This window comes from Heterocephalus glaber, unplaced genomic scaffold (genome assembly GCF_053883595.1).
Source record: "Heterocephalus glaber isolate CG9 unplaced genomic scaffold, H.glaber_assembly_v1.0 deba00001472, whole genome shotgun sequence".
Classification (NCBI taxonomy): Eukaryota; Metazoa; Chordata; class Mammalia; order Rodentia; family Bathyergidae; genus Heterocephalus; species Heterocephalus glaber.
The window spans coordinates 1024365-1036996 of record NW_028258315.1 but is presented as its reverse complement, the minus strand read 5'-3'; the positions used below and the strand labels follow the sequence as shown (position 1 = coordinate 1036996).

The 12632-nt window shown below is 46.0% G+C and overlaps 1 protein-coding gene across 7 annotated transcripts; it reads right to left on the bottom strand.

Moving 5' to 3' along the window:
• Positions 1–1833: 1833 nt before the first annotated feature.
• On the bottom strand, positions 1834–11932 carry Zscan26 (zinc finger and SCAN domain containing 26). 7 transcript variants are annotated; one of them, XM_087181105.1, is made up of 6 exons: positions 11655–11826; positions 10495–11363; positions 10060–10140; positions 8913–9236; positions 8516–8633; positions 1834–3404 (listed from the first exon to the last, which is right to left on the bottom strand). In XM_087181105.1, the coding sequence occupies exons 3-6, from the start codon at positions 10072–10074 to the stop codon at positions 2554–2556; spliced, it is 1308 nt and encodes a 435-aa protein (XP_087037231.1). In that variant the 5' UTR covers positions 10075–10140; positions 10495–11363; positions 11655–11826; the 3' UTR covers positions 1834–2553. The 7 variants fall into 7 exon arrangements, with proteins under 7 accessions (XP_087037231.1, XP_021116468.1, XP_021116466.1 ...); XM_021260809.2 differs by having other exon boundaries at positions 11286–11363; positions 11655–11818; XM_021260807.2 differs by lacking the exon at positions 11655–11826 and having other exon boundaries at positions 10495–10629; positions 10731–11593.
• Positions 11933–12632: the final 700 nt, after the last annotated feature.

Sequence of the window (12632 nt, the reverse complement as noted above, 5' to 3'; positions counted from 1 at the left end):
CCTCTCTAGCCGCGCGGCCCTCGTCTCGGTGGCGCGCCGGGAGGAGCCCGCTGCCCCGCCTCTGGCCTGGGCCCGTTCCGCGGCCCGCTCACATCCGTATTTCTGTGAATCATTTCAGCTAAAAACTAGCAGGATGGGAAGACAAAGATAAATCTGCTGGAGTCCTCATGGGCTGGAATAAGAGCTAGGATAATTAAAATAACGCAAAAGGAGTAAATTATTTTATGTACACAGATTGCACACACACAAGGAAAACTCAGGTCACATGGAGACAGTGTTTCCTGGGAGGTGACCACGGTTAATACGTATTTTTACTATCTCCCTAGGGTGCTACCACATAATAGCACTCAAACTTCTCAGTTAGCCAATAGTATGTGTCTATGTATTTTAAACCACCAATGCTTAACTCCCCTACTGCAGTGTATTTGTTGTACCCCTCCCCGTGCTGGGAATTGAACCAGGGCCTTCACACACCCTAGCCCTCTCACCCTTTTTGAGACAGGTTTAGCTTAAGTTGCTAAACTTGAGATCTTTCTGTCTCAGCCACCAGAATGCTGAGGTTACAGCATGTGTCGTTATGCACCGCTGTATTTTTCTTTATAATTAATACTGCACGGAACACCATTCAATCTCTCTATTCTTTTATATTTGTTTGATAAATATGACATATTAGAACTGTCAAAAGACATGTATTTAAAATTTGATAGCTCCCTATTTACAATATTTTTAAGGGCATTGCTGCTTAAGAGGAGACTGTCAGGAAAGGAGGCTACTCACAAAATCAGAACTGTAAATGATTAGCACATAAGGAGATGTTCAATTCACTAGCAAAAATAGGAAACATCTTTAAAACTAGGCCAATGGTTTTGTTTGTTGTGGTACAGGGCCATGTTGCTGTTGAGCTACATCCCGTTATTTTTATTTTTTGAGTCAGGGTCACACTAAATTGCCAGGCCAGGCTTGAACTCTGACCCTCCTGCCCCAGCCTCCCAAATAGATGAGATTATAGGTGCGACACTGTGCTGGCAAAAACTGGCCCAGTTTAATTATTCCTTCAAATGCAGAAGGACATCCAGCTTTCTTCTAAGTTTTGGCAGTTATGACTATGCTTTAAACGTCCTTCCTGCCTTCCTTCCCTAAGTTTTGGCCAGAGATACATGCGTTGGGAAGGCAGCTGAGTGCTGACAGAATTGGGAGAAACCTCTTTGTCCTGCTGTTTTCCACATTTTACATGTGATGTCTGAAACTTCAGCAGCCATCAAGTATCATGTAAGGGTCTTAAAACTGCTGGCATGGACCAGGATGGTGGAGCAAAATGGCAGAAGACTCAGACCCTAGTGATACCAGGGAACCATCTTATCATTCCTGGCCTGATCATCTCCAACTTTTTCTATTAGAGGAAAAAGCTTTACAAAGTCTCTCCTGCTTTCTTAAATTACATGCAGCTGAACTTCTAATCACTATGAGGGTTCAGCCTTCTTCCCACATTGGCAGATTGAGAAAACGTCTTCAGGGCGTAGTACCTCATGCAGCTACTACCAACTAGTAAGCCATGTTTACCTTCCATATGTGCTTGGGAGCCGACTCCTCTAACCATAATCCTTTTTTTTTGGTACCAGGGATTGAACTCAGGACCTTGTGCTTGTGAGGCAGGCAGCAGAACCACTGAGCTAAATCCCTGGCCGATAACCATAATACTCTTAATCATTAAGAGTTACTTATACAGAGATAGTGACCTCCTCTAAAAGGTGACTTTATTGCTGACGTTCAGTAATTTCCAAAACAAGCAACATTCAAAAACTGCATCTCCAATATTAAAAAGAAGAAGTCTGATTTCTTTCACTGGACATTTATTGAAGAGAATCTATCCAGCAGTCACTGTACCAGCACTGGAGTTATCAAGTAAGACAGTTGCTACTTGGATTATTCCAGCACAGTTCAATCAAATGACTCATGGAATTTCTTCCATAGTCTAAGTAAAACTCTGATTTGTGACATGAACCAATGAGATGTGGTGGGGATGGGGATGGGGATGGAGAACGTAAAGTGACATGAGGACAAGTACTACAGTCAACCACAAAAGTTCTTTGCTTTCTAAAATGCTTCCATTGGTTATGCATGGGGAGTATGGAGGTAAGGCCAGCAGAAAGGAGGAGGTAAAGCCAATGGAGAAAATGAGTCTGTTGCCATGGTATCTAAAATACCACCCTGCCCTTGTTTTCCATCAGTGTCTAAACCTGCGGACACCTGACTGGCTGCTATTCTCAAAGGCCTCAATGAGTCACAGGCTACATGGAGATACACAACCATGCAATTATCACATTAGAGCCTCTTCGAAGTCCTGTAGTGAAGACTGCTGTTTTGCTTTGCTCACACAGTGCTGTGTACTGCAGTACTAGGCCAGCTTCAAGGAACACAGAGGAGGGGAAAGGGAAGCAAATGGCTTCCAACTTGGCCCTGGAGCATTCTCCAACACTAGTTGGCCAGACTTCTTCTGGCATGTTCTTTGCTTCTCTGTGTTCCTTCTAATGTTCTACACAGAGAAAACATTCATCAAGCCAGTCTGCCTCTGTGGTGATGTCTCTGATGCTGAAAGAGACCTGACTTCTGCCGGAAGGCGTCTCCACACTCGGTACACTTGTAGGGCTTTTCTTCGTTATGGATTCTTATGTGTTGATCCAGGTGTGAGTTTAGTCGGAAGGCTTTCTGGCATACTTTACACTTGAACGGTTTTTCTCCAGTGTGAATCCTGTGATGCCGAATGAGGTCTGAGGTCAAGCTGAAGGCTTTGCCACACTCGTTACACCGGTGACTTTTGGAGTGACTGTGGATTCTCTGATGGTGGGTGAGGAGCAGGGCTTGACTAAAGGTTTTCCCACACTCCTTGCACTCGCAGGGTTCCTCCTGACTGTGAATTCTGTGGTGTCGATTAAGGTGAGAGCTTCGCCTGAAGTTCTTCCCACAATGGATGCATAGAAAAGGTTTCTCTCCAGTATGGATTCTGAGATGTTCCAAAAGGCCTGCGTTCTGACTGAAGACTTTCCCACACTCTTTGCACTGATACGGCTTCTCACCAAGGTGGATTTTCTGATGTCTGACAAGGTGTGAACTCCTCTGAAAGACTTTACCACACTCATGGCACTGGTGGCCTTTCTCTTTCAAGTGGGATTTCTGATGTCCGGGAAGTGCAGAACTTTGACACACTTCCGAGTCACAGAGCTTTCCTTCTGGCCGAGTGCTTCTGAATTCAGTCAAGTCTGAGTCCTGGGGCTTGCCTGGCTGCCTTTCCAAGTTGGAGTCCTCATACTGAGCCTCTCTGGGGTCAGCCTCCTTCCTGGATGACTCCTCTGTTCCACAAGGGTCTGTCATTACCAGCTTGCCATTCCCAATATGTATCTCCTCATCTGAAACATTAAATGTGTATCACTAATTACTTGGGGTTTTGGGGCTTGGGGAAGGAATCTGCTAGGAGAAAAAAAAATTTAAATAAGGTATGCAAAGTAAAACTACTGTAGTTTCTTGCTTTATAACACATACATGGAATTATACACAAGACACTGTTAACAGTGACTGCTTGGGGGAGGATTAGGGAGTTGTGCTTGGTGCTGACTTATTTTCATCCTTTCTTTTCTTTGAGACAATGTTTCACTATGTAGATATCAGGTTGGTCTTGAATTCACTATGTAGCCCAGGCTGGCCTCGAACTCACAGCAGTCCTCCTGCCTTAGCCTCCCAAGTGCTGGATTATAGGCAGGTGCCACCATGTCCGGCTCTGACTTATTTTCAGTGGTTTAAATTTTACCATATGATACACAACACCCACAGAAGAGCTCTAGGCAAGCAAATGAACTGTATTAAATGGCATGACTATAATTTTTGAAAATAGTTTGTCACATGGAAAATAAAAAGCTAAGGCCATTGAGGACCCTTGGGCTATTAAGAAGGCACTTTAAGAATGGAAAAATGTAGACACAGTAACAGCTTTATCGACTACTGGCATCCATGTGATCCTAGAGAAGTAACAAGTCCTCTGGACTCAGTGTTTTCATCAGTGTATCTAAAGTCTGGGGCGAAAAGACCTTGAGGGCAGCATGTTCACAGAGATGCCTTGGCCTTTTCCTGACCCTTCCTGTGTGGACCAAGAGACGTTTTCCCTTTCAATGCTGTAACAATTTGTTCCTATGTCTGTCTCCCCCAGCACAGCCCTCAAAACCTCAGGACACTGTGAGCATAGGCACAGCAGACTTTATTTTCTCTAGCACGGCTCCTGGTACATACACAAATATAGACATTGAACAACTGTTTGATGAGTAAATGGCTTACATTTGAAGGGTGAAATTACTTGACAGTGAAGAAAAGCATGCTCAGGCACATGTGCAGAAGGGTGAGAAGAATGGACTTCTGGGTTAAGTCTTTTAAGGCCCAAAGCACAACAGGGATGCACTGTAAGAATGAGAAAGCAATAGGGAAGTGGGAAGACAAACCAGACGAGGAGACTCTAATATACTAATAATCAGTATGAGCAAGGCAGACACCGCAGATAATCAGAGTAGATGAGCGCCACAAGTAAAAGTGAAGAAGTTAGCAAGGTGACGTCAGAGAAAGTCAAGTCACATGTGAGGGAAAGTGAGGTCAAGGAACACAGACAATGAATGTACTGTGTGTGGGTGAGGTCCCCTGCAATGGAAAGCAGAAATCCACAACGGCAGAGTGAGAGACCAAGGAAAAGGAACGAAAGAATCTTTTCCAGAAATGACATAGAACTAAAAGGAAGGAGAAACATTAAACTCAAAAATAACCTGGACTTGGAATATAAAGTAACATTTTCACCAGGTGCACAGGGCAAGGAACAGTCTCAAGAACCACTGCTATTACATTCACTCTGCACAGCTGTTCAGTGAAGGCAGGCCTGCTTTTTGGCAGCCACTTGGCTCAGAAGACTCCCCAGATAGGCAGGCGTCGGAAACAGACTCTCACGCCCAAGGAGGCAGACAGCAGGTAGACAAGGGTGCTACGGCTTGGGTATTAAAAGCCCCCCAAACCCCAGTGTCGAAGGCTTGGTTTGCAGCTGCAGGTGTTACTGGGAGGTGGCAGAAACTTGAGGCGGTGAGGCCTGCTTGGAAGTCACTGGGGGCGTGTCTGGAAAGGCATTCTGTCACTTCTCCGGCCCTGGGCCAACTCCTCCACCAGGTGAGCAGTCCTCCTCTGCCACAGCCTCCACCATGATGTTCTCCCTCACCACAGGCCCAGAAACAAAGGAACCAGATGATCATGGACTGAAAATTCTGAAACCATGAGCTAAAGATAAATAAAGCAGAAGGCTTTCCTCCACCTTTTGGTTGTTTATCTCAGGTATTTCGTCACAGCAACAGAAGTTGACTAACATAAAATTGGTACCAAGTAGTTGTTGCTGTGACTATATCTGACACTGTGGTTCAAAAGCTTTAGATATGCACCCTAGAATGTGGTAAGTGGCGCTTAATGGGCGATTCTGGTGTGCGCTCAGGAATGCAGATGGACACGTCTACTTGTGAAGTTTCACCTAGGAAAGACTATCAGGAATTGCACTAGAGGTCATGTGTGTTAAATGCTGACAGAGAACTTGTCTACAATTTGTTCATGCTCTGAGAATTTGTGGAAGGCTGAATTTACAGGTGACACTAATCTATCCAGTGGAGAAAATTTCAAGACAGCACAGCATTCGGCCTGTAGGATGGATACTGCTGTGTGCTTTTAGCCAGATTTATAGTGAGAATCAGGAGCAAAAAAACAAGAGCAAAAATATCTGAAACACTTGCAGTTTAGGTACAAAAGAAGTACATGTAAAATTAAGGCAAAGGAGGGTATGGTTGCTCTTGAGATTAATGCCATGAAAAAGAGGCCAGGCACTTTGAAGCAGGACAATAGGAAAGAGACTTTGACATCATCTGAGGAACTCGCCAGGTCCCACTCATAACAGGCACAAGGTATAAAAATGTAAACTCCCTTGAAAGGCTTTGCTTTGAGCAGAGAGCACTAGGAACCCTGTTCAGACAGAGCCACCTAAGGAAGTATTTCACCAGGATTCATTTCATCAAGCTCAGCCATTCACACACTCAGAAAATACTGAAGCCATAGTCCAAGGGGGCTCAGCTACTGCTTAAGCTGGCTGCAGACCTTAGTGTCATCCATACGATGCTGGTTTTATAGGCATGCAGAATTCAAGAGTTATGAGGTCACAAATGCTTTCAGTTAGATTTCAAAGGAAAGCTTGGGAAGTCAGGCAATGTGTGGCAGGGTCAGAGTCCCTGGCAGGAGCCCTGAAATGGTGATACTCAAGGCTGTGAGAATGAAGCAAAGCTGTAATGGAGATCCCAGGAAGGTGGAGATTCCTGGCTCATGGAAGGTCTACTGAGGAAAGCTGTAGAGCCAACCCAAGAGAACGGTCATGTGTGCTACAACAGGGAGGGCGTAAGGGCAGAGTCGCAGACAAAGATGCTAGACATTGAGCTACAGGATTTCATGTTTGCCCTGCTGGGTTTTGGTCTTACTTTGGCCTCATTCTTTTTTCCAATGCTCCTATTCCTCCCTTTTGGAATGGAAAAGTTTACCCTGTGCCACTGTATTTTTTTTTTTTTTGGTGGCAGGGGGTCGGGGGGTACCAGGGATCGAACTTGGGTCTTTTGCTTGCACAGCAGGTGGTGAAAGCACTGAGCTAAATCCCCGGCCCCTGTGCCACTGTATATTGCAAGTATGTAAATTTGTACAAGGGCTCACAGCTAAGAGTTTGATTTGAGGGCCAGGGATTTAGCTCAGTGGTTCCGGCGCCTGCCTCACAAGCACAAGATCCCAAGTTCGATCCCTGGTACCAAAGAAAAGAGAAAAGAAAAAACAATAATGATTTGAGTCACAGAGACTTTGAGTTTTCACTTTTGAGAGTAATATAGCTTTACAAATAAAATCAGCCATTCATCAGTAGACATTCAGCAGACTCAAGAAACAAAACAAAGCCTTAACTGTCCCAGCTTGGGACAGAAAGATTTCCTAGGATGTGCTAAAGGGCTTGAAAAGATTGGGACAACTGTCTATGCTGGGGAGCATGGGGCTGAGGGTAAGAATGTGTCAGAGCGCACTAGGTGAGGCTTTTGGTAATGGGAACTGGGAGTCACTACACATGGGAACTGTTTTTCTTATTTTTATTTTCTGCTTTTTATTATGGAAGGTTTCAAACATCAAAAAAAGCCAAACCGGGTGTGGTGATACATGCCTGTAATCCTAGCACTTGGGAAGTTGAGGCAGGCGTATCAGAAGTTCAAGGCCAGGGCTAGGAATTTAGCTCAGTGGTTCTGGCGCCTGTAAGCACAAGGGCCCTGTAAGCACAAGGGCCCGAGTTGGATCCCCTCCCCCATACCAAAAGAAGGAAGTTCAAGGCCAGCATGGACTACATAGAGTTCAAGGTTGATCTGGATCAGATAGTAAGACTCTCTCCCAAAAAAGCAAAACACAAAAAAGTGAAAGGACGACAATAAGCTAAACATTAAACGGGATAAACATTAATTACTTTTTGTTTTTTTCTTCATTTTTTGAAACAAGGTCTCACTGTGCAGTTCAGGCTGTCCTCAAACTCACAGTGATCCTTCTGCCTCCACCTCCAGAGAGCTGGGATTACAGGGGTGTGCCACACCTGCGACATGATGGCGAAAGAGCAGGAAGTAACTAAACTTCAGTGGGAGAACCAAAATGATATTAAAGCAGAGAAAGTGAGATCAAGAAGCAGGTGTTACAACTGACTGTAAAGAAGAAAAGAAAAATGTAAGGAATGGAAAGTGAAAAAAGGGCCGGGGATGTAGCTCAGCGGCACCACGCCGGCCTCACAAGTGCAAGGTCCTGAGTTCAATCCCTGGTTCCAAAAAAAAAAAAAAAAAAAGAAAGAAAGTAAAAAGACAGATTTCAGTGACAAAATACAAGGGAAAAAAAAATTATATATGTATAAACCAAGTGATCTTTAGAAATAAATAACTGTGCCATTTACAACAATTTGAAGGCGATAAAAAATGAGTAATGAAATATGTGGCTGAGATTCTTTGCCTGTGGTGATAGAGCAGCCCTACTTTTTTTCCTTTTAATTAGTGCATATTAATTATACAGAATATTGGGTTTCACTGTGGTATTTTCATACATGAGTATTATATACTTTGATTATATCCATCCCCTTTAGCACTACTTTTCTTTTTTTAATTCATTCCCACAGTAAAGACAAGTAAAGTGAAAGTCCAGATTCACTTTTCTTTAGTGTTTGTTGAACTAAAAGGTTTAGAGTGATGGATATCTTTCATATTTTGCTTGTGGTGCTGAGGACCATATTCATTTCACATTTGGGGAAACTCATTGACTAGTACGAAGAGTACATTTTTCCTGATGTAAGTTATCCTTCAATAAATCCCCAAGCAAAACACAAAACACCATGTGTGCTTGAGCAGTGCCTCAGAGGGCCACACACAGCCCACCCGACCTCCAGAGGCAGCACAGGGCTTACCCTCCTCCTCCTCAGGCTTTGGACCTTCACACCCAGGCAGGACCTGCTGCGCCTGCACTGCTCTCAGAGGACCTGGTGCTTCCAAAAGCAGGGCCTGCTTCTTGTCCTGGTCTGGGGCCTAGAGTCAAGGAGGTACATGAAGAGAGACACATGTGGGTTCAGGAAATTGTCCTTCAGACAGACACCCAGTGTTAGAAAGGAAACAAAGAGAAACCCCAAAAGGGGAAAAAAAAAAGGACAGGGAACCTGGAGCACCTTCAGCTTCTCCCAGAAGAGGAGAGGTGATGTTGAAGTTAAGACCCAGACTGGAAAGAAACAGAATCAAAGCGTAGCAATTCTCCACCCACTTCCGCACTCATGTCCACATCTGGACAGAAGTTTCAAAAACGTATCTGACCTTTACCTCTTGGTGTCCTTTTCCTCCAAGCTCCAGCTGCAAGTCCTCCAGTACAACCACCAGGTCCTCCCCGCTCTCAGGATGCTTCTCCTGCACCCGGGCCTGCAGCTCTTCAGGCAGGATGGCCAGGAACTGCTCCAGCACCAGCAGCTCCAGGATCTGCTCCTTGCTGTGAGTCTCTGGCTGCAGCCACTGGTGGCAGAGCTCGCGGAGCCGGCGCAGCGCCTCCCGGGGCCCTGCAGTTTCTTCATAGCGCAACTGCCTGAATTGTTTGCACAATGGCTCCTGTCCAAGGCCTTTGCTGTTTCCTTGCAGCTGGAGTCCCTATTCCCAAGTAGAGTAGTTGTAACAGGGACTTAATGGCTGCTTTTGCTAAAAGCACTGAGTCTTTACTTGGGCCGGCCACTGTCTCCTTTGCTACCTCAAACTGTGAGTCTGATACGTGCTCAACTCTACACACAGACATTGCATCATTCAAGGACTGTCTGTCCAAAACCTGGTAATACCAGGTCAATCTGCCCTAAATTTACCCAGCCTCTCTAGGGCCCCTTCAAGGCTAAAAACACTAAGATAAGATTCCAGGAACAGATAGTCTTGAAGGCAGATCATCCCATAATGGGAAATGAGCCTGCCCCCAGCCAGGAGTGGCCTCCCCCAATGGCAATCAAGACTGCCCCCCACCCCAAGGAGGAGTAGTCATCTTCCGATAGGGACCCACAACCCCTCAAACAATAATGATCGGCCTGCTGCTAGCAACATACTGCTACAGAACCAGAACCGAGATAATAATCAACCAGCCCAGTCTGACCCACTGCTTGGGTGTGTATACTTCTTGCCCCCTACGTTTGACCTTGCCCCATGTAATGCCAAAGCTCTTATCAGAGCCTCAAAGACAGGGTTTAGGACTTAAGACCCTGACTGATCTCTGTGTTTCTTCCAAACATGGTCACTCTGAACAATCAATTCCTGACTTGCTTCACCTCCACTGTCTCTCTCTGACTGCTCTCCTGAGGTAGCAGGCAGCCGAATCTGGGTTGTTGGGACCCTCAGAGTCAGGCCGCTGGCCAATCCTCCAGTAACACACTGATCTTCCTTCATGACCAAAGGCTCCCCCTCAGGTTGAGGGAGCCAGGGAGCAGACACTCACCAGCATGGTAGCCATCCCCAGCTCCAGGCTGCTCTCTATGCCCTGGGGAACTTCCTTTTGGCTGTATCCTGAAGGGTGCTCCTAAAAACACAGTAACAAGAATCATACAATAACATAGCAATAACCCCTTCTTAGGTTTTCAAGTTTACTACTCTTCAGTTGCTTTTCTCCAAAACAGCCTTTCTTTCCTAAGCATATAAACCAAATGAGAAAACTGCTACAGAAGACTCTGCTAACACAGCAGGAAGTTTTTAAAAATGAACATTTTATAACCCTCAAAATAAATGATTCAGATAAAGGACCCTAAGTGATTGCTAAAACCACTGGGTGAAGCCAGTGAAAGAACAGGACCTTTTCCATCTCCAGAGCCACCATGCTGACTGTGTGCTAATTACACAGGTGGAAAGGGAGCTTTCTGGGAGCCCCATACTTAACCGAATATGGAAAGCAGCAACACCAGTAAGACAACTGGCATCATGTGCCTCGTCATCTACATAGCATTTTTACTAAAAATGTTCACCATGAGTCCGGTAAAGAGAAATTTTAAGGTAAATCCAGAATGCAATTCATCTACAAGAGACAACAAGATACCACATGTGAATTTTTTTTAAGCCCACAAATTTTTTTTTCAAATATTTTTTGAAGAATTCAGAAATCTGAATGTGATGTACCAGAATGAGGTAGGCAAACTATAGCACAAAGGACCAAACGGCCTGAATCTTGGTTTCACGTTCGTTTACTGTACCACAGCTGCACTAAGTCGCTCAAACAGTGCCACATGGGCTTCTGCACCACGGCCAGGACCGAGTGGTGCCACGCGGAGCACACCGCCGCAGCGCTGAGAATGTTTACTGTCCGGCCCTTCACAGGAAACGGCGAACAACCCCAGCGGCGAATTTCCTCAGATGAGAAAACAGTTTGTGGTTAAGAAAAAGAATATCCTTATTCTCAGAAGATGCATGTTGAAACTTACTTTCCACGTCTCAGGAAGAATGAACAGTTTGTACTCGTTCTCTTAGTCTGCACACAATCCTATACAGAATTAGCTGCTTTAACCTCACTGTACAGAAGGAATCAGACATGGACAGTTCAAGAATTTACTCAAGGTCCCAAAGACCTCAGCTCTCTCGTGCAATCTCTCTTGCATCTTTGCTTTCTTTTATTTCTGGCCTCCACAACTGATCCAGTAGTAAGAAGAAGAATCTGACCGAACGAACCACACCTACCACATCACAGGCCCAGTGTCTTCAATTCCCAACCTGCTCTCATGGGGACTTCCCAGCTGCACATGCTTCGTCGTAAACCTAAGTCAGATCACGTTTTTCCTCTGCTTAAAGTCCTCCAAAAACTCTCACCAAGGAAAGACCCAAATTCTTACACAGCCTAACCCTTTTCCTACCCCTCGCGCCGAATCTCTCCGGGTCCTGCCCGCAAGGGCCACAGGCCTCGCTGCGCCCCACCCCGGCCCCAGGGCTCCGCTCCGGCCTCGCTGCGCCCCACCCCGGCCCCAGGCCTCCGCTCTCGCGGCTCCTTCACTGCCAAGCCCGTCCCCGCGAGGCCACCCAGGGCTCGCGCCCGCGCAGGTCCACGCTCACCTTCTCGGCGAGGCGAGCCCACCTTTAACACCGACTGCGCAGGACGCCGCCGCGCGCACCCGCAGCCCCTCTCGGGAGGGCCTCTCTGCACCTCCAGAACGGGCCACACCCCAGGCCCGCTGGAGCCCTCACGGCTCCAACTCGAGCCTAAACCCTGCCCGGCGACCCACCTGGGCCCGGAGCGCCAAACACTCCCCAACACCGCCGGCCCCCGCGCGCTTTCCACTCCACTCTAGGAGCCTGGAAGACCGCGACTCGATGGTGCCTGCTTCGGCTTCGGCTTCCTAGGGGGCGTGGTGGCTCCGCCCAGCCAGGCGAGGCTTGCCCCCTGAGCTTGTGTGAGAGATTTTGTTGATGTTCCTGTTTTCATTTTAAACCAGTATTTATTTTATCCACATGAGGTATGTTACACGGGTAGTTAGTAGCAGGCCTCAGGGACAAAAGGGAGGGTTCTCGCTTGAACGCGTAACTCCCTATATTGAAATCAAATTAAATTCCACCTGTATTTCTGCACAGCGAATGTGTCTTTTGGTTTTGTTTTTATTTTTTGAGACGGAGTATCACTGTGTAGTTTAGACTGGTCTTGAACTCACTGTGTAGCTTAGGCTGGCCTCGAACTCGCAGCGCCCTTCCTGCCTCATCCTCCAGAGTGCGCCACCATGCCCAGCTTCTCTTCCTGTTCTTACCAAACATTGTTTTTTTCTTACAAAACTTTTGATCTTTGATAATCTGATAAATTCTAGTGATCTGCATGTTTCCATTAGGTCCATTCATAGGATAGTCAAAATAAGAACTTCCTTTTCCATGTCCGCTGCAGAGGCACCGTTGCATTGTAAGTCATGCCATCAAGCATAAGCTTTTACATCGCTTTTGTAACGATGCTTTCTGAACTCATCACTTTTACCCTCACAACCAGGTCTTACTCATCACTATGAATTTTGAAACAAAATTATATGGCCAGTATTCTGAGCTAAATAT

Excerpts from the sequence above, each read along its gene's own strand:
- Zscan26 (XM_013073188.3), bottom strand. Across the intron at positions 8,634-8,912 it reads AAGGACACCAAGAGGTAAAG|GCCCCAGACCAGGACAAGAA; the intron begins GTCAGATACGTT and ends CCTTGACTCTAG. Across the intron at positions 3,405-8,515 it reads AAAGCCTGAGGAGGAGGAGG|ATGAGGAGATACATATTGGG; the intron begins GTAAGCCCTGTG and ends TTAATGTTTCAG.